General features: G+C 38.8%; 1 protein-coding gene across 22 annotated transcripts in view; it reads right to left on the reverse strand.

Annotated features, from left to right (window-relative positions):
* ELAVL4 (ELAV like RNA binding protein 4) overlaps positions 1-27,914 on the reverse strand; it is a 152,798-nt gene that overhangs the window by 85,861 nt on the left and 39,023 nt on the right. For 6 of the 22 annotated variants that reach the window (XM_077991701.1, XM_015139161.3, XM_015139127.3 and 3 more), the window contains exon 1: positions 4,726-4,857. The exons of 3 other annotated variants lie outside the window; for them this stretch is intronic. In XM_077991701.1, the coding sequence (XP_077847827.1) occupies positions 4,726-4,749 (24 nt within the window). In that variant the 5' untranslated portion in view covers positions 4,750-4,857. Of the gene's footprint in view, positions 1-4,725; positions 4,858-5,490; positions 5,769-8,291; positions 8,455-8,736; positions 9,032-10,695; positions 10,788-27,914 lie in introns of those variants that run through there. 13 more of the 22 variants (XM_077991702.1, XM_015139139.3, XM_077991708.1 and 10 more) reach the window with 6 other exon arrangements.

Consider the following 27,914-nt stretch of genomic DNA (forward strand, 5'->3'; position numbering starts at 1 on the left):
CAAAGTCAAGGTTCTGAGAAATTATCGGGCACCCTGCACTGCACCAGTTCAAATTTATCACTCATTATCTCCTATACCGGAAAGATGCATACCCACATGTTGGTACTCTTCTCCCCTCTTGTCTCTTGTCCTCCAGCCTTTTTTTCCTTTTCACTGCTAAATAGCTACTTTAAGACAATTACTGCTTGTGACTCCCACCCACCCGCAGATCACCTTTTCTTTTCTTTTTTTTTTTTTACCCTTAGAAAGCCAGTGACCTATAAAAGCCCTCTACCCCTAAAATACGTGGAGATTTCAAAAATATAAGGATGTTCCTAACACACACACACTTGCACACCAACTTACAAAGCAAAGCACAGATGTTAACACTGCCTTCTTACCTCCTCCTTATTTTTACCAATGGTAAAGACTAGGTTCAAATGCCCTCAAAGAAAAACATCCTGCCCACCCCTCCATACACATACACATATCCATATACACACACATACACACATTTTAATTCATACCCAGGCCCTTGACTGAAGGGATGGCTTTTAGCTCACAAACATTGTTACGGATTTGCACACTTACAATTTCTTAAGTAGCAGCTAAAGAAAGGTGTTTGGTTACCAACAGACTGCAGGGTCTGAATATATCTTTTTAAATAAATATTTGAAATTTCATATTTTTCTAATAAGAGAACTCCTGGAGTCATGAAGAGAAACCAGTTCTTATGGGAAGCAACCCAGTTTGGTTTTCTTTCCATTTATAGATGCACATATACTTGCAAGTAAGTGTGTGTACATGTTTAGTAATACCAAATAAGGAAAGCCTAAGACAGGTGCAGGAATCCGCAACACACTTATACTGATACACACAGAGTCTCTCTGCCTCTCTTTCTCGCACACACACTCTTTCCACATATACATTAAATGGATGGGGGAATGGATAGTGGTAAATGAAAGGTTGATTTTACTTTCAAAAGGAGAATTGACCAATTCTGTACAACATGGCCCATCGACTGGACAATAGTAAGATAAAAGCTTGAAAATGTTCATGTCCCTTCCTAGCCCCAAAATTCCCAATGACATTGGGGAAAAAATACTGCATTGCAGCATTTGCCAGCGCATACTCGTGTGTTTAGCATCCGCTGGCCAGCTCACCAACAAATGTACATATTAAATATCTAGGCATACAAATTAACTGCCTGGTGGCCACAGATCATTGGAGCTAATGAAGAAATTTGTCAAGCCCAAAGTACTTTTGTCTATGTATGATGACCTCTATGAAGACCACCATTTCTTACGTGAGGTACATACAATTTGTTTCTTTTTTTAAAAAAAATTAATATAAGGTGTTAAGATGCTCAGGGCTAAATGAAGCAGCACATCTCCTCATAGAAGAAATAGCATTTGGCCTACACATAGGAAAAGAACCCACCTATAATAAGGAAATAAGTGTAAAGGGAAGAAATCAAACCAAAGAAAAGGACTTACTCTGAGGAAACCCTACTGTTATTCATAGTAACTCTAACTTGAGAAAAACACCCCAATTCATCCACAAGTCCTTTTAGAGATATTGAACACACACATACAAGGCACCATTCATGCAATAATTTCTAGATATGAAATTTCAAATAGCTTATCCCTAATAGAAATCCTAAGTTTAAAATATCTGAAGTCTAACATGTCCCAAACCCAATTTCAAGACTAAGTTTAGAAGTAAAAGGCAAATGCACAGTTCATTTTCCTTCTCTCTCTCTCTTTTTTAAATATTCTATTGTTATTATCTCACGACAATCTGGCCTTCCTCTCATAACAACACCCTAATTTTCAAAGGACCAAGGAAGGGGTATTGGGAAAGAAAAAGTTTTAAGGTTTTGTGCAAACCATCAAATGGAAGCAAGGCCATCTATATCTGGCCAGGAGAATGACTTGAATGAATGGCAGGTAGAAATGAATGGGACTGAGACCACAAATGAATGGTTAAGTTGTTTGTTAGCTTTCTAAAAAATGAGATATTAAATTGTCTTGTAAATAAACGATTCTCAAAGTAATTTTTCAACTACTTCCCCATCTATGTTAATTTTACCCTTTCAAAAATTTAAATATTAAATGATTTAGCTGTTACATTACTATGAGATATATGGACACTCTGATCATTAAAACTGCGACTTAGTCAGATGTTGTTTGCAGAAATATTTCCAATTGGATTTTCACTTCTTAATAAATGCACATTCAGCCTTGTGCTTCCATAAAGGCACACCTCCACATGAAGGTAGTAGGCATTAATATTTTTAAGACAAAGGAGCGAGAAAGGTCAGCATCAGAACCACGTGTCTTTTTTACAACCCAAGCCAAGATGATACTTCTTACAGAAATTATTTTCCCCTGACTAAAAATTGCCAGACAATTCTCAGAAAATTAAAACAGAAACTATATTAGAGACTTAAAAAAATTCTATTTTTTTAAAGGTGACATAGGCTTATGCACTCAACATATGGCCGCAAGGTTCAAGTGTATCACAAAAAACATAAGTTTATTTATTTTTACCTCAAGAGTGAAAACACAATTTTTAAATCCCCTAAAAGAAGAGAAAACAAAAAGATGTCTCTGCAAGGAAAAAAGAATTGGGGGGGATTTTCAATGAAGAGAGTAAAAATTAAGAGTACTTTCAATAAAGCCAATTATATTTCCTAATCTTTTAATGTATTTCAGCATTTTTTAATCTCTCATTTTGGGGCTTACAATTAGCTACCTGATCATGTATCTATTTTGTCCCTTAGTATAAAACCCTAACAGATCACCATTTCAGTTGTTTTTACGCTATCTCCTGTTCACCCAAGTACTACACCTTTCAATCCTTATGGTACCCACCATCATGAGAAAACGAGACTATTAGTAAAACACAATTAGAGAAAAAAAGAGAAATGCTTGTCACCCAGTGCACACATGGGTCCCAGACGTTCAAAGACACTAAAATAAAAATCAGCTTTTCACTCAGTTTGTGCCAAGACCAGAACCAGGACCAAATGCCAAATGGAAGGCAGTGGTTGTGAGAGTGCAAGCCTGATGCATCCTGTGACTGTGGGCATGGGGAAAGAAGAAAAGCAAAAGGATCTTCATTTATTATTTTGTAAAGAAATTTCTACTCAGGAAAAATAAATCAGAGGTAGAATGAACTCCCCTGAAACTAGAGTATCAACATCTGATTTAGTAAAAATACCAATATCACCTAACGCCAAATCATTGCTTAGGGTAGATCTCTTCTACCTATATTTTTCCTATGAATATTTGCTGGAAATTTCTAAGAAATCATTTGCAGAACCTATCAGCTGTAGGAGTTCACTATTATGCTTCCGTCAACTTCATTCAATATAATTTACATTTTTTTCAAATGGTCTCACAGGATTCCTTGCGATTTTTCGCATGTACAATTTCACAGCAGGGAAAAGGGGGAAAAAGGAAAAAAAAAAGCAAGATTCCCTACCTTCCCTTCCCCCTCTCCTCCTCTTTGGGTTTTTTAAACAACAACAACAACAACAAAACACACACACGCACACATGCACACACACACACAAACAGGGGAGACAGAGCAGATGCTTAAAAATAGATTTCTAAAAATCACTGTAAACCAGAGTTAGAAATGTAATTAACACCTATTTATAACAAATAATTAAAGTTGGGCTGGCCACAAAGAACAGCAAAGATAATCGAGGTCCTGTCCCCCTCCCCTTTTTTTTACACTGTTTGCAGTGTGTTCTCATGATAGCCACCTGCTCCCTACTCGGCTTCTCCTCTGTTCGTTTCCCCGGCAACCTTTCATTGGGTTTTCCTCCCAGCTATCGCTTTCAGTTGGGCTGCTCGGTCTAATCTTATTTGTTTTACACCCATCAAAACAAGCAGCCAGACAAAGGCAATCCTCTAAGAATGGGAAAAAGACCACAGCTTTGTTATAACATCTATGCAGAGCAAAAAGTCCTCCCCAGGCTTTTCTAGGGAAAAATAAGTAAGATGATTATGAATTTACAGCCTGCCCCCATACCCAGCTCTGAAACCCCGTGAAACCTATTGCTGGAGAAAATTCAAAGTCAAAGTGGGCACTCGTGGCATCTGATCATGCCATTTTGTGCCTTATCTTCAGGGTCAACATCAGGCGACAGAAGCGGCACTCAAGGAGTTTCCCTGATTCTTTTTTCAGAAAAAGATGATGCTAAAAATAGATTTACTACTTCGGCAGAAAGGTTTTCCACTTCCCCTTCCACATCCGAAAGTCCTGTTTCACAATTGCATCTGCTGGTACTGAATCTCACCTCCTCCACCCCTCATTCCCATCCTTCCCCATCACTCCTAGCATGAGACTGAAAAAGAAATGTGCCTTTAACTTTATCAGTCGTGTAATTCCGTTGAAGGCTCACAGAGGCGGTGGACACGCCAGCCAACAGTGACGGTGACATTGATTGTCAAAAAAGACACCAACCTTCCTTGGCTAAAATGTGTGTTTGCTGGAAGAGGCAGTGTGTGTGCCTGTGTGCATGCAGTGCCATTACACTTGGAGATGGATTCTGGTTTTCAGAAAAGAGAAATACTAATAAACACACACACACATACACACACAAACGATCAGCACAGTGATTTACAATGCACAGTCCAGCATCCTTACACATACACACATACAAGCACACACACACACACACACACACACACAGGGCTGGGACCTCCAGGCTGCCTTCCTCTTTTCACTTACCATCTTCAAGCCATTCCACTCCATCTGTGATCAGAAGAAGATGGACCCTCACACAGTGTGTCAAAAGCGGAAAGGAACGTTATGTAAAAGCTGACATTCCTTCTTACAGAGCTGCTGCCCAGAGAAGGAAGCAACAACTCAACACGCCAGGCACTGCTACACATACAAGCCGCCTCCTCTTTTTTATGAGGTCATGACAGGAAACTCTTTGAAATACAAGATGCAGCATTTACTGAAGCCCAAATAAATCACTCTCTTTGCCGTTTTGACTGCGCAGTCCCCCGAAACACAACTGCCCATCTCAGTGTTCAGTATCCAGGAGCTGCCTCTCGAGGTTTAGATTTCCAGCACGGAAATGGAGAGATTCCTAACCCCGCTGCATCCACCCCCAGCCCCACAAAACCCAGGCACGTAGACAAACCCCCTCTCGCTTACAAAAAGAAAACCCTTCTTTTGCCATTATGTCTCAAGTAATATAACCTCTTTCAATAAACCAGCAATTATTTCAGCCCTCCCCCTCCACCCCTTGCCTTTATGTTGAAGGGAAAACTGACAACGACTTGTTAAAAATGACAATCTTATATCCCCACTGCTTTTCAATAAAAGGACCTACCCGCACTCTCTACACAAAAGAGATAGTAAATGTAGGAACCAAACAGCAGCACAGAACTAAACTCTTGTGCAAGCATAAGACTGGTCAAGGTGTAGATGCTTTTCTTCCCTCCAGCAACACAAACAACAGATTATAAATCTAGTCATACCTACCATAACCATTCTTATTGGCAAATATTGGGTCTCGCAGAGCTTCGACTCTTCTGTTAAAATTTGCAAAGATTTCAGAATATATATTTAAAATGACTACTATTGTTATATATAATTAAAGATCCACAAAACACGGTGTGGATGATTGTAAAGCAAATCAATTATTTTTGGGGGGGTGGGCGGGGGAGAGAAAGAAAAAAAGAAAAGGAGCAGTGAGCTGAAACCCCCGATTCTAGGATGTAGATAAGAACAACTGAACAGAGCCTTGCTGAAATTGGCTCGAAGCTTCCCCTTTTTACATCCATTTATGGGACCATCTGTCAGCCGAAGCCTGGATCTGATTGGCTGGGGAAACGAAGGGAGGCGTTGCAACATCAGGTGCTATTTAAATTAGCTACTGCCAGATTGACGATGTTAATGATTTGGTGACCTCTACAACAACAGAGACCAGATTTCTGAACTGCTTCTTGTGTCTGGTAATTAAGGCCCGGCTGAAGCAACAACAGCCATACTTGTATTTTTACCTTTTCCCTCCTCCCAGCTCAAAAGTACTGTAACAACTGCAGGTCACTGGAGGCTTGCAAACCTTAACTAACAGTGGGAGGGTCCTTCTTTTCCCCTGTCCTGAGGGCCAAACCATCCCACCCCTCTGATGGAGTGCTTTTCCACTGTAGAATATTTTCAACCACCTTATCTTTCTAGACAGTTGCTTTCTAGCGAAATGCATATTTAATGATCTGCCTGTAGGCTTAAAGATACAACAAAAGCACTTTAATGTGCTAATTCATCTACAATTTAACTTTATTATTTCCTGATATTGCTGATTTTTAGTAAGTAATGCTCCTTCTCCAGCTAACATGGCCAACATTTCAAAAGCAAGCAAGTTGGGGATTAAGCTTGCTCCGTGAACTAGGTTCACACAAGTTTATCTCAGAAAACTATTTCCTAATAAACAAAAAGAAAAAAAAATGGTGGGGATAAGGGAGGGGCAGCTGTCAGCCTCTACCTTTCTGCCTTCTGTCTGAGCTTTTCAAAACTGAGGATGATGAATGATTTATTTAAATGAATTTATTTTTCAACTTGGATAGGGGCATGATCTGAATTTTTAAAAATCCACAAAAACACTTTCTCCTACTGTTTTAGAGAAAGGTAAAACATGCTTTTGACAACAGCCTCATTTCAAAACCTGTGCAGAGTGCTCATTTTGCTTAGCTAAATAAGTGATTTTGCTTCTCTCCTTCAAAGGGATGTCTTTTTTTCTTTGGCCTCTTAAGAGATTTGCAAAGAGACATTTAGCAAGTGTGTGGTGATGTATACAGTTTGTCTGCCTATTTACATATTTTATAGCCTCTACACTACCAAGCCATCAGTAGTGTATTTTTTGTTCTGGTTTGAGTTTTTAGAGTGGCTTACCTGAGAAGTTCATGCTTCACACCTATGCAAAAACTAATGTATCACTGTTTATTTAACTCATAATTTAATCAATTTGTTCTTTGATAAATACACAGTGGTAACACATATTACCAAAGACAAAATTCAATGTAATCTTTAATCTTTGGTGGTGAGACAGAACGAGGCAGAGTAGAAATAAAGGCCGAAAAATATGCTATATCTCTGGGTTTCAAAGTCCAAGAATAAAATGGGTTTGTGAAAAATTATTAGAAAATAAAATAACCTTACATTTTTCAAGATTAAAACTGTTCTGTCCAAGATACTGTTTCATGAACACACATATGTAAACATACATATATATTCATACTTTAGAAAATACAGATACATCATAAAACAATATATGTTGGGTACGCTGCATAATCCATTAGACTTCAGTATGAATACGTTCAGCTATTAGAAATGAAAATACATGAAATAGAATAGTAAAAATGTTAAAACTATAATTCCTTAAAGTGGAACAATACTCAGTTAAGTAAACTTTTAAAGTAATTTCTTTAGCAAATGTATAAAATGTCTTGTGAGTCACAATAGTACTACAGTATCTGTTGAACTGTGTACTGAGGATGAATTCACAGGTTAAAGTGTTCTAAATGGTTCAGCATATGTGCACAGAGTAGGTACGTGTGCCCCAAATCAACAACATAAACTCTGAGTGCAATTCCACCAATATTAAAATATTGTGAAAAGTAAACATTAAGACAATGCTGACAAACACACAAATAAAAACAGCTTGCTTGGAACAAAATATTTACTTAGATTTCTCTGGAGGTTATAAAAAATAAAATTTTACAAAACACTTTTCTCCCATCCATACTAACCTCAGCACACTTATTGAACCATAAATTAACATTAGGTATATTAAAAGATATTCTGGCCACTTTTCCAAAATAGTAGCTGTATATACAGTATAAATAACTAGCTGGTTTTGCTAGGCTAAAAAATTCATGCATTTCTTATATTGATCACTTTTCCACAAACCTCCACTCTAAAGTCTTTCAACGGAATCCTCAAACAAATGCACAAATGTCCTCAGAGGCCTTTTCTCTAAAGACAAAGGCAGAATCCTATTGTTGGGAAAAGTCAACCTTATTATCGCATTTCCAATAGTACCATTCATCCTTCAGAGTGAGGGGCTGACCGCTACATCAGTGTGTGACATTTGTAAAGCAACAGATTCTCAATATATTATCTCAAGAATCAGGCAGGCGAGTCTCCCAGTCATGCATGATTTTTTTTTTTTCTGCCACAATCCACCACCACAGAAAGAAACTTGTCTCACTCAAGCAGCTAAGGCAACCTAAAAATGATATCCCAGCACTGTGGGGCTGCCAACACCGCTGTATTCCTCTTACCATAAATGAGCAGTTTCTTGACTCATTAATAACAATTTCCCTTAAAAGAAGTAATCTCATATCAGTCAGCCCCTTGCCACCATGCACACATCCCAAAGGTTGCAGATATCTCAGCATCAGTCGCCGGCAGCCAGCTTTCCCACACAGAGTCCAGATGGACTGTACCAGAAGCCAATTCAGCGTTAATAACTACCTACTCCGCGCAGTGGAGAAGCCTTACGTGGCACAATGGGCTAGGAAACAGCAGCCGGTTGAAACTGCAAATAAAAAAAGACAACCAAATTCTCCAAAAGCACCAAAAGGAAGGAACAGAAATGGAAGCGTGAATTGTATTTCCTTGACTTCCATGAGGCAGAAAAAAAGGAATCCTTCATAAATATAGGGAAAAAAAAGAAGGGGGGGGGGGAAAACAGATGCTGCCCAGAAAAAAGTGACAAAATATTACCTCATTATTTAACAAAGCAGCATTAAGCGTCCTGCTGATTTCAAACATCTTGCCACAGATTTTGTTTTAAGAGAAACAGATAGAATCCTTTGCAAAGCACTCCGTCTGCAAAGGGTTCTTCAATTTTCTTGCGTGTCACGGAACAGTCAATATATTATTTCCCTAGAGTTCGTACATTAAAACCTCTAGTCAGTGAGCTGAATTTTCCCCTTATCTCACACACAGTAGACTCCTGTTATATGTACTGCTCTCTTTGCAAGAGCAGCCTGCCCCAAACATGGCTGGTGTTTAAACTACTCTTTAAAGTAACAGTTCACTATATAACCACCAGGTGGGTAGAGTGCACAGATTCAAATGAACCATCTTAAAATATTTCTTTTCTTTTTTTTTTCCCCTTGGAATAGCTTTTGGGTGTAAAATGTGACATGAGAAACACCACCATCCTAACAGGCAAGATTGTCTCTCACTATATCTTGTCAAAATAAATAAATAAAATTCCTTCTCTTGACTTAAAGCAAGGAAATGAAACAAAACAAAACACTGCCACCAATTCTAATAAGAACTGTGAAGAATGAAACACAAACAAGCTTTGTTTCATTCAGCAAAGGATGAACAAGGAAAATACAATCAACACAGAGCAAGTGGGAAGGCCAAAAACCTCACGGAAATATTTCTCTTTAGCAAAAACAGAAAAATATTCACACACAGTGATGAAAACTCAAAAGTGTGCATGTGGATGAAGCACATACAAGACGGAGGCAAGAGTTTAAGGGTGCAACTTTTCTTCTGAGTAGAAATTAGGTTTATTTAATATGGGTCTTTCCTAATAAGAAATAACTGAAAGCTTAGAAGTAAAGACACTGAAAAAAAAAAACACACACACAAAATCTTAAGCCTCTCTTTTTAAAATACAATTAAATGAATAGTGACAAACAACCACAAGAGCAAGCCAATCACATATCTCTACCCATTGCTGTTCTTTTTCCCGAAGATCTGCCTCGAAGTGGAACATTTCTGTCGTATACTATTTTGGATGTATAGCTAACTTGGCATCTCCTTTGTACCACTCTATTCCAATTAATCTACTCCTCTGCCAAGAATAAATAGACTGTCCCAAGTTGAAAGCTCCAAGTGATTGGGGGTATGTTAAAAGGATATAGAACCACCTGAATAAAAATAAATTACATAACTTATATTGTTGTATGGCCTGATTTTAAGGAGGATCTTATGACTTACAAAGCATGCAACACCATTCTATGTTCCACATGTGTCTAAAACAGAAACCAACACACACAGATACCTGGGATTTTCTTTTCTTGGCTGGACAAAAATAAAGGTCTGGAACCTCCACATTTTCTTGCAAACACAAGTGTTGACACTAATATTTTTCCAGCCCATCCAGGCAGTATTTAGCCATACACAATAGTGACTATCTCCTTCATCTTTAAGTCAAGACGGCATCACTTAATACCATTTAACCTCCTTGCATATATTAAGTTTCAAGTGACAATTTTTAACTGGCGAGTGAGAAGGAGGAGTTGCTCTCATCAAATTCTGGTTGTATGAAATAAGCTAATTTGTACACTCACCATATGTCTTAAACACTAATTAAAAAATGTCACTTTCTTCAAACATTAAAATGTAATCAGCTTAGTAAATAAAATATTCTCAAGTTTTCTTGCCTTGGTGATAATTTAAAGAGTGTTTATCTCAAGGTAACCTCTCTATTTTGATTACCAAGGAAGACTTTTAATTTGAAAAGGGAAAAAGGGGATACTGGGGACTGGGGGGAGTGAGAAGAGAAAACCACTACTGTATGAAGCTGCACAAAGGAAAATAAGATGAAGCGGGTTTTTAAGGACCCAAAGTCTTGTTACCCTAAGGCAAATCCAGCCAATCAATACCACCCATTGACGGTCTACCATCTGCCAGGCTATCCAGCGATGTGGCTAAACAGACCTGTTCCATATGACTGTAGCCGGCTCATTTTCAGTCGATTAGGGCAGTTCCAGAGCATTCACGTGCAACAGCACAAAACTCCAAGTCAGACTGAGCCTCTCTCTTCACACCAGTCCCTCCGAGCACAGCTGCAGACCTTTTCCTCCTGTTCCGGCTGTCTGGATTACCTCTTGTTGCCCCTCAATTGAATTAGCAAAATGGGGTGGGAAGGTAGAGTGAACAGACACTCACATATCCACACACACACATATAGATAATTGCTGGCCCTTCTTCACTGTTAGGCAGAAATCAGGAATTCCATGTGCTCTGCCCTAATAGCACACCATTTAAATAGCGTCATCAGTGACTACGACCTGACATTTTCTTGTAGTTCAATTTCTTTTTATCCTTTACCTCTTCCCTTGAAAAATAAACCTAGACTGCTGGCATTTCTTTCTTTAGGAAAAATACAATCAGTCTGCCCAGAAAATGGTATCCTATATGTAAAAGCTTTTGAGAAAATTTAAAGCTTAATTTTCCTTTGTTGAATTGTGGTGTTGGTTTCCTTTTTTTTTTCTTTGTCATGTAGAAATATAAATTATATAATTATATATATCATATAAAAATCAATTTTTATAGGAAAATGCAAACATACTACAGAGGCAAGAAAGATGCACCAGATTGACGTGAAAGAGTCTACCAGAAATTCACTGTCGAATGTTCTCTGTGAGATATATGACCTGATAGTCAATAATGCCTTTCTCCTTCCTAAGGAGTTTTGTCTACTACAGATTGTGGGAAAGCTAGAAGAATGCTACTGTGGGGGGAAATGTGACAAATGGATGTCTAACCTGTCTAAACCACCAAGAGTTCACCTGTGGAGGTAAATGGACCTAAAAGTAGATTCATACTTCATCTTCCCGCTTTCTTTTCATATTCCTAAGCCTTATGCAAGAACAGTAGCTAAAAGTAAGATTCCTTTCCAGAGTCAGTGTATGCTTACTTTTTCAAATGTGCCTTTGACCATACTCTTAAAGCACTAGAATGTCTTTCTGGGAAAGAAAATTTGAAGTACGGGAAAACTATCTTACTTACAAAATTCTGAAAAAAAAAAAAAAAAAAAAGGTAAATACACATTTATCCGAGCATCTGATTTAGGTAGAATGGCTGTCTGGACTTTTCCGTGATACAGTCTTCATCACAACCCCTAAAAAACTCAGCAGGGTCAATGTGAAAACACACAGATATTTCTGAAGATCTCTGCATTAAGGGATTTGGGGCCTTTTCATATCAGTTCAGATGAGCTTTACAAAAAATAAAAAACCAAAACGAAGAAACAAACAAAAAACCCTGCTATATATATAAATTTTTATAAATCTAAGTGCACTGAGCAGGTAAAGTATGGAGTAGCTATTCACACCATTAAAGGATATAGTGGTTGGTCAGTTAAATACATTTTTAAAAATGATTTGATATGGAATTAAAAAAAATTCTGGACTCGTTTATAATTCTGTAACTAATAATAAAGGAATATATGTAAAAGGCAAAGAAGGTACATCCGTGGAAAAAGAAGGGAGGAGGAGGAGGAGAAAGAAGGAAGAAAAGGTCAAAGGGAGAGGAGGGGAAGGGAGAAAGGGAGGAGAAGAAGAAATAAGAAATTAACAGGAATTCTAAAGCACAAATGAAAACGCTATATTTTACCAGGAGTCTACTGTATACCAAACACCGTATTAGGCCCTTGACTTGCACAATTTTACTCAACTCCACAGTAGTGACAATTATAATATCTAAGCATTACTTCTAGAAAGGTGTTTTCTTTATCCAAAAGTAAGATGTCTCTTCCATTACGTCACAGAAGAACATGCTAAGTAAATATTTCTGTTTTTTAATTACGATTTTTTTTTTTGGTAGAGATAGGGGTCTCGGTATTTTGCCCAGGCTTGTCTTGAACTCCTGGCCTCAAGGGATCCTCCTGCCTCAGCCTCTCAAAGTGCTAAGATTATAGGGATAAGCCTCTGTGCCCAGCCTTAGTAAATATTTGCTGAGTCAGTGAGAAAGATGGGCACAGACTAGAAGGAAAGGAAAGGGAAGGTGAAAGTCATGCTCAATTTTTTCTCAACTAAAAAATAACAAGATTAAAAAAATTTAAAAAATTATTTTAAAAAATTTTCTTGAAAAGATTTCTTTGTGACATGCTTTTAGCTAGGTATGTCCTCAAGATATCTCATTTAATCTATTATTACGATCAGGCTGTAAATCTGGAGTGGGAGAAATACAAAAGATTAAAACTGGAAAGCAAAACATTTTAGAAAGCAGGATAAGTACTTGATTGAGTCCCCAACCCTACCCCTTTTTGCTCTTTTAAACCTGAAAAAAACCCTTACATACAGTAGTTGCTCAACAAACAGTAGTTGAATTAAGTTATGTATCCTTATTTCCAAGCAGTGCTGAGTTACAGGGAATGAAGGAAGATCAATAGTCCCACTCATTAACACTTCAAGTGCTATCCCAAGGCCCATTCTGTTTGATTCAACTAGGGGTTGCTGAACATCTCCTTCAGGAAAAATGATATGTTAGGCTCTATAAGCCTCAATTTCCTCATCTGTAAAATAGGCACAATAATACTTCACTGATGGTTTGTTGCCAGGAAAAAAAAAAAAAAAAAAAAAACAGCATACATAGGCTTGGTGGAGGCATCATTCTAAATGGCAGCAATTATTAATAATATGCAGAATGGGAGGAAATGCATAAATTAGTATTAGTTTCAGGATAATTCAATCTTGTTGAGGAAGATATTATACAAAGACTCTCAAAATAACTAGAGAATAACAAGACAATCATAACTAACAAAGGCTGAATGGTCTGTTCCAGTTCTAATAAAAAAGTGCCTGCTGCCGATAAACATTTACTTAGTCTTGTGGGCAAACTTCAGTACTAAATTATTGGTGTGAACAATAAAAAGAAATAGAAGTCATAGTCCCCACCTTCAAGGAGCTTAAAATCTGGTTGGGAAGGAGTTTTCCTTTTTACGCATGAATCCTAATAGCCTAGGGAAGGATGTAAAAAGAATACCAAAATTAAGTGTTAGAGATAGTTGATAAGCCTCCCCCTGTGGGGGAAGGGAAGGCTTCATGGGAGAAGCCTGAACTGAGGCGAGGTCCAAAGAATGATAAGAATTCGCTAGGAAAATGCAGAATATTTTTCATATAAGAATAGGGGTGGGGTAGGGGAAAAGGAAAGAGATACTGACAGCCATCGCATCCTAGCCAGAATCCCTGTGAGGGCTCCTCTGAATCTATTCCAACCTCCTCCATTTTTAAAAGCTATAAATAGAGGGATATTATGATATGACTACTGTGGGAGGGCAGACCTCTTATTCAGTAAGTTCTTTATAAAAGGAACAAGAATTAATATTGATGGAACATTCACTGTGTGTTGAACATTATGGTAGGTGCTGTGCCTATAAATCTCATTTAATCTCACAACTCTGAGATTTCCAATAAGAAAACTAGAGATTACAAAATTTAATTGATTTTCTCAAGATCATGTAACTAGTAAGAAGAGGCCAATTTAGGTTTCATGCTTATGTATGCCCAGCCTCAGTCCACAGTCTTTTCTCTGTAATATACCAACTTATATAGAAAAGTGTGAATCTAAAGATATTTAAGTCTTATTTTCTGTGTTACTCTATACTCAAAAACTAACATTCAAAATAATATCTTTGACTTCTATTGACATTTAAAACAGTAACAATCAAAATAATATATGCCTGTAAATTCACTATTCTGCCACCAGGTGATAATAGAACTCTGGTCCTATGAGGATTACAAGGGAAACATTTTGTCTACATTATTTTGTGCATGTGCTATTCCATTCCCCATGCTTGGAAGTGGTGTAGAGAGTGACTGATCTTTAGATGAAATTGTCTGCTCAAGTCCCAAAACATTTATCTTTACAAATATTTCCAAATTTTATTTATTAAAAATCCAACTGTGAACATAATTCTAGACCTCAGTAATTTTCAAACAATTCAATTACAGATTGCATTCAATGGATTATAGTTCATTGTTACTTTCTTTCTTTTTCTTTTTCTTTTCTTTCTTTCTTTCTTTTTTTTTTTTTGAGACGGAGTTTCCCTCTGTCACCCAAGCTGGAGTGCAGTGGCGTGATCTCGGCTCACTGCAACCTCTGCCTTCCTGGTTCAAGCAATTCTCTTGCCTCAGCCTCCTGAGTAGCTGAGATTACAAGCATGTGCCACCACGCCCGGCTAATTTTGCATTTTTATTTTTAATAGAGATGGGGCTTCTTCATGTTGGTCAGGCTGGTCTTGAACTCCCAAACTCAGGTAATCCGCCTGCCTCGGCCTCCCAAAGTGCTGGGATTACAGGTGTGAGCCACCGCACCCAGGCAGTTCACTGTTACTTTCACACTGTACTGTGAGTTTGCATGGCAGAAATTGTACGTTATTTGCCTTATAACCCCAGCACACAGAATAACAGTACCTGGAATATGGTGGACACTCAAGAAAAGAACATAAATTATTGATTTCAAATAATTTGGAAAAAATTTGAACCAACTGCTTAGGGTATAATTATTTGGTGGTCAATGCTCTATTCACTAATACATAACTTTATCAAGTCATCCTTAACCCTGACTTATTACAAAAATCCCTTTCCTGAGGTTGGTCACCAGCAGAAGCCTTAGATCAACAGCCCATGGCTGCTTTTCTTTCAGTGGTCAGGCACTTCCCTTCTGCCTTGGCCAGGGACATTCTACATTTATTACAAGTCCTGCCCTACTTGGTAGTCTAGTTTCCAACTCTCTTATGCCCAGAAAGGTTGCTTCCTTTCTCTATGAGAGGTGAATTAAAATATGTGGAAAACAAGAGAGGCATGCTATATAACTGTCAGAAAGAGGCAACTCTCCACTTGACCCTTTTTAGTTCTTCCCCTCTCTGACTCTAAAGCTGGGGAAATGATTTAACTACTTTTAAGCAGAAGAGTAAAGTTACACATTAATGCTGAGTAGCTCATTTCCCTTAGCAACCCCTTAGCAACAGCAGCTTCAAGTTCAAAATACCTCCGTGAAAAGGATCACATCTTTAACGAAGATGAGTATTTTTTTAATGTAAGGTTTTTGAACGGAAGTTTTAACATTACAACATCCAAAGCCTTGTTTGCTACAAGTGCTTATTTCATGTTAACCTTCCTTTATGATATTATGAGGTAACCATAATAATGCTAGGCTTCTACAAAATTTGAGTGTCTAGAAAAGCCCTGGTCCTTCCCTAAAATTATTCACAAACATAACTTTTCCTTTTTGTTTAAATCAAGTCGTCGTTACTCCTAGGTCATTATAGAAATTACACTTAAGTTATTTTAAAAGGGTTATTGATATTGAACTCACTATTCAATCTAACCACTTGCTATTCCTCCCTTACTAAGAAGAGTCAATAAAGAGTATTTACTAATTTTATTATTTGATACCTACTCTGCCCACTTCATTATCCATAAAATGAACCATGGGATAATTAAATAATCATCACATTGAGTATTTTTCCATTGTTAGTGAAATAAGAATGCTTGCAAAAAAGTTCTCTAGCCTTCAAAAATCCTATGAATGTAAATGTGTGTTATATATGTTATGCATATTATTAAAACTTACATCTTGTTCAAGGATTTTGAAATGCTTACATCATCTTCAAGGTTTCACAACTCAAATCATATAAAAACTCCTGCTTGAAATTTTTTCTTTATTATTTGTTAGCACATGGACACCTTGGGGCAAAAGAAAACAAAACACACAAGGGCTTAGAACAGTAATCTTAATGGATATCTTCACTATTAAAAATTTATTATCAATTTATGTGTGCCAATTCCATGATATGGATAGCTAAAAGACAGATTTCCCCCATATCTTTGACATAGTATCAGTAGTTAGCCAAACTGAACCATCTACCTAACATGAATTTGTACACATTTGCATGTGTAAGAGAACTGAAGAACACACCTAGAACAATGGGCCTTATACACAGTAGGTGCTTGGTGCATGTTTGTGAAAGTTAGATCCATTTTAATTCACTCGGGAACATAAAAGGAAGAGCCAGGAGACATCAAGGCCAGTTTCATCTCTGCTACTAGTAATTCTATGACCTCAGGCAAACCACTTCTCCTCTCTGGACCTGAATCTTCTTGAGTAAATAAGAAATGAAACTAGATGATTCCTGAAGTCTCTGCCAGCTCTAATATGTCAGAGTTTATAAATAAGTAGTTTTTAATTAGCAATTTTAATTCAGTAGGGTTTACTCAGATTTTCAACTGACTTTACACTGTAATAATGCTGGCTAAAGGGAAATTAAGCTTTTGAAGAAGATTTTTAAATCTGCCTCAAAGAAAGAGCCAGGATAGTAGCATGTTCCTCTAACACCCAGTCTGGTCACCAGAGGTTTTGTTTTTTCTTTCTTTTTGAAAGAGGGTCTTGCTCTGTCACCCAGGCTGGAGTGCAGTGGTGTGATCATGGCTCACTGCAGCCTTGACCTCTCAGGCTCAAGTCATCCTCCCACCTCAGTCTCCTGAGTAGCTGGGATCACAGGCCTTTTCTCCAACACCCAGCTAATTTTTTATTTTTATTTTTAGTAGAGACAAGATCTCACTATGTTGCCCAGGTTGGCCTCAAACTCCTGGGCTCGAGCGATCCTCCTGCCTTGACCTCTCAAAGTGCTGGGATTACAGGTATGTACCACTGTGCCTAACCAAGTTATTTTAATAAAATGCAGAACTGGAGATGGTTGGTTAAAAATCATTAAAACCATGGGCTTTTAAAAGTCAGGGACCAGGACCTTGATTAAGTCCAAAGATACTCTCTGAACTGTAGTGTCATATTTTAACTGGGACAACAATAATGCCTAAACTTGTGAGGATTAGATGAGATAATCCATGTAAGGCATGTATTATGGGGTGTGACATGCTGCTAATTACTCAAAAATGTTCACTATTTTTTATTAGGTTGAAACATGAAATTGTTTTTATAGGTTAAAAGCAGTCAAACATGGTCAATTTCTTATGGTTTGCCCTATGTTCTGTTACTCCCCTGCCTAAAAATCTTTCTAAGATCCTTATTGCTCTTTTCAAGTCCAATTATTCAGTACAGCATTCAAGGCTCTTTACAATTTTGTCTTTATTTAAGTTTCCTGATACCTCCAAGACATATCTTTCCATATACACTGCTCTAGATATGACAGTCTATTCTCTCACAACACTTGTCTTTGTTGCTGTCATTTCTTCCATCTAGAGTGCCTTTTCTCTCTGGAAAATCATACTCATCCTTCAAGGCCTCAGCTTCGCTAAGCAAAATGAGCTTCTTTGTTATCTGAGCTTTCATACTAGCTTGTTCCTCCTGACACCACATAACTCCCGTCAGAGCATTACCACAGTTGTTTACGGGTCTGTCTCTCCCACCTGTTTTCAAGGTACTCAAGAGCAAAGACTGTTCTTATTCATCTTTGTTTCCCTCCAGCTGAGCACAGTGGCTGTCATAGTTGGTGCTCAATAAATATTTGCTAAAGTAAAACAAATATATTCGTATGGCAGGCTGAGATATGGCCTTTCTTAGAAATACATGAAAAATAGATGAATCCCAAGGATGACTCAAAAACTTTTGGAATCCACCTTTCCACAAAATCATTTTTTTCTGATGTGAGAAAGCTCTGCCAAAGGAAGGTATTATTCCTCTTAGAAATGTTCAAGTGACAAAAACCAAAAACTCGAAAGTGGAAGTTGCTCTTCAAACTCAACAAATCCATTGAGTTCATGCTATGAGCTTTCAACACAGGTACTGTTTTATTGATAGAGATGGGGATGCTCTGACTGCAACCTTATTTGGTGAGTAATGTGAGGGTTTGCCCCTGAATTTGTGCTTCCATAGCTGGAAAGTCTTCAGTCACAGAGAACTCCAATAGGTCTGGATGGTGTGAAAGCTATGGAAAAGAGGAAGGCACTGCTGATATTGTAGCCCATATTCTCAGATCTATACAACCAGGTCTCTGGGAAAACCCTAGGAAGTACAAGTACTTAACAGAGTATCTATATAGGCGCAGATATTAGTTAATATGTATGTATGTATGTGTGTGTGTGTAAAAAATATATATTATATAAATATAAAATTAGTTTAAAAGGAGAGTATATAGTTTTACACTACAGTAGTTTCAGGCTATTTAGCCAATTTGTAGCTTCAGATGATTTATTTTCAACATTTTTTTTTTAACAACAAGTGCTTTTTTCTAAGCAAAATTTTATGAAAACCCTCAATATATAAACAAATAGAACATTGCTGTCCTCCTAGCAGTTCCTGAGGCATCCTGAGGAACTCAGCAATCAGTGAAGGGACTAATCTAGTCTAGTCTAAATAATACTATAATGAAAGAAAACTGAACTGGGAGTCAGAAGACGGGTTTGAGCACCAATGCTGCCATAAACTAGCTATGTGACCTTAGGCAAGTCCCTTAGCACTTCCACTTAACTCAAGCCTCCTTGTCTATTACTTTCATTTTGAAGCAGACAGTCATTGCTCTCTGAAATCCCAAATGGAATGTCTCTATTGCTAAGGCCTCCCAAGCATACAGGAGAGCAGTGCTTACTCCTCTCATACTTTTCACCTACCTGAGTGCTTCACAATTAATCTTCCTCCTAACCATTCTTTTTTTATTTTTATTTTTATTTTTGAGATGGAGTCTCACTATGGCGCCCAGGATGGAGTGCAATGGCGCAATCTAGGCTCACTGCGACCTCTGCCTCCCGGGTTCAAGAGATTCTCTCACCTCAGCCTCCCTAGTAGCTGGGATTACAGGCACCCGTCATCAAGCCCATCTAATTTATTTATTTATTTATTTATTTACTTTTTGTAGATACAGGGTTTCACCAAGTTGGCCAGGCTGGTGTCGAACTCCTGACCTCAGGTGATCTGCCCACCTTGGCCTCCCAAAGTGCTGGGATTACAGGCATGAGCCACTGCATCAGCTAATTATTCTTTACTTACAGAAACATGAAGTGCAACAATTAACCACGGAAACACTCAAGGTTGACAACACAGGTTTCACAAGTACCGAGAGAGGGCTGGGAAAATAAAGCTGGTATCTTGATCCTGTCTTGAATTATTATCATCAACATATCTTTGCCTTCAGTTTTAAATGAATACCATCTACCAGCCACAGTAACCTTTCTTAAATTCCAATCTAACCACATTGCTTCCTTGATTAATAGTAATCAACATCCACCCCTTCTGCTGAAACTGTCAATGAGTGGTCTGTAAAGTGGTACCCAGCAGACCTCTAACAGAACCCACAAATTTATAGGACATGGTTTTATGACATAAATGTATGTAGATTCATAGTCTTTTTTGCATGTCTGTCTCTCCCACTTGAGCTCCTTGAGGGTGGGGCTTATATCTGATTCGCAATAAATGATAGTTAAATAAATTAACAAACGCAACCTTTCCTGGACAAAGTTTCCAAATAGCTGCTTTTCTCATTTTTAAGCTGCAGAAAACTATCAGTATCTCTGTTGTGTTTACAAAGTGCTTTCACACAATACTGCTATCTATTGAGCATTTACGGTGTCAGGTGCTACTCTTAGCTCTTTATATGTATTTACTCACTTAGTTTCACAACAATCCTATAAGGTAGATACTGTTATTATTATCTTTGCATTGACATAAAAGAAAAACTAAGAAAGAGGTTAAATGACATACATTATTTATTCATTATAATCATTCAACAAATATTCACAGAGTATTTACTGTGTTATTCTTATAACCATGAGAAAGATAGGATATGTATAATCATCACTTTGAATTAAGGGCAAAGGAGAGACCACATTTTGTTCATACTTATGGGTCCCTGAAGTGTCCAGAATAGAATCACATTCAATAAACATCTGCTGAGTAAGCATTGAATTAGTGCTCCTGATATCTGGTAGTGGGGCTTTCTACATCAACCACTTTTCTTGACTGATGCTCGAGAGAAGGGATCCTTCCTTCTCTTGTTCAAACCCAGATATTTTTGAGAGTGCAAGGAGTCTCTATTAATAATTACAACAAGACAACAGGCATAAACCAGTACTGGCAAACCAGGTCACACGGTCACATTACCTATGACCAATTTCACCTGATAGCCACTATGGTTTCCAACAAAGGGATGAGGGTAGAGGATGCAACAATGCCCAACCTAATGCAGGTAGTTCAAAAGGACATCAGTTGACAAAGGCCCTGGTTAAAATGTGCTGGTATAGTCAATCTTCTCAAGACACTTAGCACAGTAATGTGTGGGGAGAATTCAATCAAAAGCTTAAAAACAAACAAACAATAAAAAAAGAAAGAAAGGCCACTATCCAGAAATCTCAATGATACCCAAACTTTATAAGAACGCTCTCTGGCAGTACATTCAAGGAAACAACATTTGGGCAAATTAAAACTTACACCTATGTATGTTCCTTTGCTGAAGCTATTCTCTCTCTGTCTGGAATACATGTCCCCACTTCTTATGCTTGATGATCATAAATAAAGTTCAAGCATTAATTTCAATAAATTCACTCAGCAAATATTTATTGAACACCTACTGTGTGCCAGACACTGTGGATTCAACAATAAACAAGGCACACAAAATCCCCCGCCCTGGGAATTTATATTGGAGTGAGAATAGGCAGAATTAATGATTCCCTGTTTGAGCTCTCACAGAACTTGTTCCATAGGTTACTCTTGTCCTTATTGAATTGTGATTACTAGCTTCCCTGTCTACCTTCCACTCAAGACTGCAAGCTCTTTGACATCAACAACATCTGTGCCCTCCATGCCTGGCATGGTGCTGGTTTACCTAACTGAACTAAAGTCCATATATTTTCCCTCTCATGGTGCTACATCCTGCTAATATTCTCTTGAGCTCACTGCTTGATTTCTGAATATTTAAAAATCACCAAGCAGTCCCTTGGCACTTTACAGTCAGACTAGGGAGCCCAGGCCTAATGATGAAAACATGGGCAGAATAAGGCAAGAGTACATAATCAAAGACTGAATTGTGTGGGTCAGACCCAAATCACTCCCTAAAGTCAGAAAACTGAGATGCCACATGAGTCCAGGAACAAGGGTGCACATGAGTGTCACAGAATATCTTCCTTTACTTTTAGCTCAGCAATGCTGCCAGGGTGCCCCCATAGGGTTCATTACTGTCTAAAACCATCCCAAAACATGCCAGAACATCCCTGCATAGGGCACATTTTATGTCTTTGCACAAGTTGGTGCCTCGCCTGGGATGCCCCCTGACCCCTTGTGTGTCTGATGGTCATACACCTATAAAATTCAGCTCAAATGTCACCTTTGTGACATCATCCCTGACCTTCTAAGGAAGAACTTACCATGCTCTCTTTGTGTTTCCAATCCTGGCCCTTCCCCACACATATACCCATTATAACTTGTCTATATATGTATTTGTATCTGTCATTTATTTATCTCTATTTCCATCTTTCCTACTAAGCTGTGAAGGCAAAGACCCTTATTTATCTCTGTATCTGAAGCACAATGCTTGGTACCGAGTTTGTGGATGGACAGATGGATTAATGGATCAACAGATTAATAGAGTCAGTTACAGTGAACTAGAATGGCCAAAAAACCCATCAGCTGATATAACCTTGTGTGGTTTAGGCAAAAGAGTTTGGAAGTATAGAGATTTGGGTACTCATCTTGCATACATATCTCACAGACCTTAAGCGAGCCACTTAATCTCTGTACCTCAAGAAGTATTATCTATTAAATGGGGATAAAACACGACATCCCTACCTCACACAACAATGGCTGGGGATTTTAACATGAGATGATAGAAGTGAAAGTGCTTAGAAGAAAATGTTGTTTCAATATAACATGGTTTCAGGAAAAGAAAAGCATTAGCAACTTTAAATTACTTGGAGATATTTTTAATGGAGGTCAATGCTTCCTTTCCTTCCAAACTGACACATGGCTGTGCCTTTTCTAGGTCTGTTACAGAAAATAGGTGACAAATTTCTGTGTTGGGAGTCTTTGGGGGTGAGTTTCTTTTTCTCTTGCTAGATGTGAGGAAGAGGATTTGTCCTCTTTATGGGTCTGGGGTTTCAACTCTTGAGGTCTAAACACTTCTGATGGCCTTGAACTAATTTTGGCCACCATCGACAGAATGGGAGTGGAAAAACCCCACCACATCTGCCTTGTCAGGGGGTGGAGGAGAGAACTTTCTAAATAGCCTCATTATTGGTCCCAGCTGAATTCTGCTCCTGTTCCATGATGCCAGCAAAAGCATTTTAGTAAGACGCTGCCAGCATCAAAAGCAGATCCACTTACGGTTTCCTGTAAGCGTATCTGCAATGGCAGAAGGTGGCAAGCAGCCAGGTGTAAGCGTGCGTGCTAAAAATCTCCAATACGTCAAGCTGGAAGAACAATTCATGAAATGAAATTCAACATTCTATTTCTACTCCAAGAACTCAGTTTAAGTCACCGGAAATTCAGATGGGTAATTCAGCTCCAATTCCCTTCTGCTTTACTGAATTAGAGAACCTCAGAGACAGAAAGGTCCTCTGCATTCTTCTAGCTTAAATTTCCCCCACCTTACCCCAGTAGGACTGGGAAATAAGGGGTCATTGGACTCTGCTTACATACCTTCAGTGAAAGGGAGCTCATTCGCTACTTTTCCAATGATTTGCCTTGTTTTGGGCTACCTCTGACTGCGGTGCAGGGACTGCCAAATGTCCACCCAGTCCTATTTCCTTTTGTGCCTAGCCATACAGCTAGACTACAGTGGGGCTGAATGATTGAGCTCCGGCCAATGGAATGTGGGTGGAAGTGATGCACATCACTTTTAAGACCAGTCTCTAACAATTTCTGTATGATGTGCCATCTTCATTCTCTCTCTTCCTTTGTCTACCAAGTAGATGCAAAGGGTACAAGGGAGAACTCTGAAGTCCTAAAGGAGAACAGAGCCACTAGATGAGAGGCACCTGGGTCCCTGAATGACTGAGTGGAGCACAGCATCCTATGGACCTATGTTGAACTGTGAAATGAGCAAGAGCTAACCCTTACTGTATCAAACCATTGAGATTTCAGGGTTGTTTGTTACAGTAATTGGCCTGTTATGACTAATATACACTGTTCAATTTTTTTTTCAGTTGCAATACTAGACTAAGTGTCTTGAAAGTTACAACATCACCATCTCCCTTAGAAGCCTAGTGGCACACATTGTATAGAATATTTTAGAATAGCTCTTTCTCTACACTACTGGCTTCTGAAAAGTGAAAAAGAGCAGTGTGAGAATGCAGAGGAAGGGGGTATGAGAAAGGAGAGGTGGGGATTTTTTCAAGGACTAGTCTTTTTATATGTGAGAGTTTCATTTATAGCTTATGACAACTTCGAGATAGATAAAATCACTAACTTTTTAACAGGAGGAAAAAAGAGACTCAGTTGTTGTACATAACCTCTGCCTGAGCCTGTTTAGCCTCTGTCATTCCCCACTGATTTCAGCACCAGAACCTTCCAATTGTCCTCTGTGGCAGACCTTTTCACAACCTCCATCCAACTCTTTGATGCCCAAATACCAGCCTAACAATTCCTGTACTTTACATGTTGGGATCTCAAATGCTTTTGAGGCCTTTACATGACTCTTAAACATCTGAATGTCTTAGGCATTAAGTTTCCCCATCTGGCTATTCTTCTGTAGGTGTCCCTAGCAACCAGCTGTAGTCTCACTGCACTTGGCCTTATCCTTCCCACCCCTGATGGCATCACTGAGAAAATACACCCCATTCCCCAAGCCCATTCTAAAAACAGAAAGGGTTAGAAAAATGCTTTTTGTTTGTTTGTTTGTTTTAGAGATAGAGTCTCACTCTGTCGCCCAGGCTGGAGTGCTGTGGTGCAATCATGGCTCACTGCAGTCTCAACCTCCTGGATTCAGGTGATCCTCCCACCTCAGCCTCCTGAGTAGCCAGGACCACAGGCACATGCCACCATGCCTGGCTAATTTTTAAAACTTTTTGGTAGAGATGGTGTTTTGCCATGTTGCCTAGGCTGGTCTCAAACTCCTGAGCTCAATTGATCTGCTCACCTTGGCCTCCCAAAATGCTGGGATTACAGGAATGAGCCACCACACCCAGCCAGAAACAGGCTTTTAAAAGCCAACATGAGAGAATGTTGAAACTAAACCAAAGTTTTTAAAAATCAAGTTGTTGTTTTTTTTTTTTTTTTTTTTTTTTTAAACTGTATTAGAAGGTACAGAGATCACCCTGGAATCTAAAAAGGAAAACCTTTAAAGTTAATAATGCCTTATATCTTTAATTTAATTTAGCCAGTTTTTAAGAATCTGCATTAGGTTACCCTCTTCTCTGCTCCTATAGACTCCTTGCTTCCTTTCCAACATTACAGCACTTTTCACACTGTAATGACAAGTTCTAATGAGTCTTTCTTTTCTGCTACATTGAGAATTCTACAAAGCCAGAGACCATTTCTGGTTCTCTTTATCCTAGTGCCTGGTAGTGTGGCAGAATGGCAGATAATATTTGAGGAGCTCGTTCACTTTCAGGTGGCTTCTAGTCAGAGCTGCTCAATTCCTTTGCTGTGGAGACTTCAAGCTTTTCTATGGGTTAGTATCATCAACTGTGAAATGGGGCTATTGCTATACCCAGCCTTCTGCAAAGAACACTTGCCAAGCCTGAGTAAAACCAATACAGTCATATGAATGGATCTGAAACATCCTGGCACTCACTAAGGCTCAACAGATCATTCTGCTGTCTAGTATTTGGAGAACAGGGTCTGTGGGAGGATATGAGAGGTGCTGGCTGGCTGTGTGGGTGGGTGCCCTTTCTTGTTTCCTGGTTTCTAGTGCCCTGAGTGATCGAAGGAGCCTGTCTATCCTTGGAGATGAAAGGCTCTTGGTGGTTAATGTTATGGAAGTAGCATTACCATTCTGCCAAGACCTTCAGGCCAGTAGTTGGTTTCCTTTGATTTCAAGAAGTTTAAGAGGCTTGAGACCACATATTTTTAGATCTTTTACTTTGTCCAAGGTTGCATTAAATATTTGTTAATATTTTTTCCAAGTTTGACATCAGCTGAATCCATCAGTTCAAGGTAACCAACTCTTCAGTGGCGAAGATGAGAGCCTCTGAGTTTTGTTAGGGATGCTTGAGGAAGAGTTGGTCTACAGATAGAAGAGATGAGCTTGAGGACCTCCCAAAAGGATTCTATGATTCAGATGGTTTACACAAATGTTAATGAATAAGTCAGCATGGCAGGGAAGACAAAAACAGTTCAGTGATGCTGTTCAGGTATTATGTGCATTCGCCTATAATTAAGTGATTTCAGGAACTCAGAAGTGAGTTCCCAGTCCAGCAAAGGCCTCTGGCCACAGTGACATCACAATGCTAATACATCCTTCAGTCCTGGTTCAGTGAAGGACAGGCCAGCTTTCATCAATTTCATTTGTGAGCCAGGATGTTTCCAGTCAACAATAAGCTATTCCTTACAATTAAAGCAAGTGCTCTGAAGCACTCACAACTCAATCACACAAAAGGCACACAGAGCCTCAAAGGAACTATCAGAATGATTTTTCTAAAACACAGATCAGCCTCAATGATCTTGTAATTTGTATGTCTACTGGGTCTAGAAACCAGAATTTAGTGGGACAATAAAGCTTTTATATTAGTCAACTTGGGCTGCCATAGCAAAATGCCATAGACTGGGTGGTTTAAACAAAAGAAATGTATTTTCTTGTAGTTGTGGAGAGTGGAAGTCTGAGATAAGGGTGCCAGCATGGTTGGGTTCTAGAGGGGACTCTCTCCCTGGCTTGCAGGTGACTGTCTTCTCACTGTGTCCTTGCATGGTGGAGAGAAAGATCTCTCTCTTTCTCTTCTTATAAGGCCAAAAATCCTATCAGACTAGGATCCTACCCTTATAACCTTATTTAACCTTAATTACCCCCCAAAAGCCTTATGTCCAAATACAGTCACACAAGGAGCTAGAGCTTCAATATGTGAATTTTGAGGACACAATTTAGCCCACAGCAACTTTTCATGTAGAAAATTCAGTATCTACTTGAGGCCAGGTGTGGTGGCTCACATCTGTAATCCCAGCACTTTGGGAGGCCAAGGCAGGCGGATCACCAGGTCAGGAGTTTGAGACTAGCCTAGTCAACATGGTGAAACCCTGTCTGTACTGAAAATACAAAAATTAGCCTGGCATGGTGGCAGGTGCCTGTAATCCCGGCTACTTGGGAGGCTGAGGCAGGAGAATCACTTGAACCCAGGAGGTGGAGGTTGCAGTGAGCTGAGACTGCGCCATTGCACTCCAGCCTGGGCAACAAGAGTGAAACTCCATCTCAAAAAAAAAAAAAAAAAAGGGTCTACTTGAGGTGGTTACATTTTAAGTCACATCGCTAAGGTGAAATTTATAAAAATTAAAATATATTTATCTTCAATGGGTTGTTTTAGCTAAGTTTAAAAAAATACAATCTAGAAGATGTAGTCTGTTGTTCATAGCCACAGTTGTAAACCATGCATCTCTGAAGATTGTGAGAAAAGAGACAGTAGAAAGTACTAGAGTGGAAGACATGAACAGCAAGCATCTTCGCTCTGTCACTAATTAGCTCTGTCACCTTGGCTAAGTCCCTAGCCCTTTCTGTGCCTCTCTGCTTCCTCATTGTACCAAGCTGGTTTAAAAAAGAAAATAAATTAATTTAAAATAAACCATGTTTTAGAATTCCATTTCCGGTTGGCTGTTTTGGGGGATCCATTCAGTACAGTGATTAGAAAAAGATTATCCTGCTCCAGGGGGGTTTTCATAAGGAAAATAATAAATGATGAAGTAGATATCCTTGAATCATGGGTTCATTTTCTTTAGTTTTAAGCCCAAAAGATAATTGATTGACTCTAAGCCCACCCTCTTCTTCAGTAATGGCAATCTCCCTTTGGAAAAAAATAGATAGGAACAATGGGAATCTCTTCCTTTAGCTAAAGAACAGCAGAGGCCAAGGAGTGACTTGAGGGGTTCGGAATGAAGAACTGGCCTTGGATCTGCAGAGTCCCCGAGAGAATGCACTCATACTACAGCAGTCCCTATTCCTTCCAGAATATAATACACAACCGCCCCTCTCTGAAAAGCAAACAACAAAGAACACTAGCTCCAATCCAATTATCTGGGGGTGGAGGGTGCGGGGTGTGGAGGGTACACCACTCCCAGGGTGG

Source organism: Macaca mulatta, chromosome 1 (assembly GCF_049350105.2).
Source record: "Macaca mulatta isolate MMU2019108-1 chromosome 1, T2T-MMU8v2.0, whole genome shotgun sequence".
NCBI lineage: Eukaryota > Metazoa > Chordata > Mammalia > Primates > Cercopithecidae > Macaca > Macaca mulatta.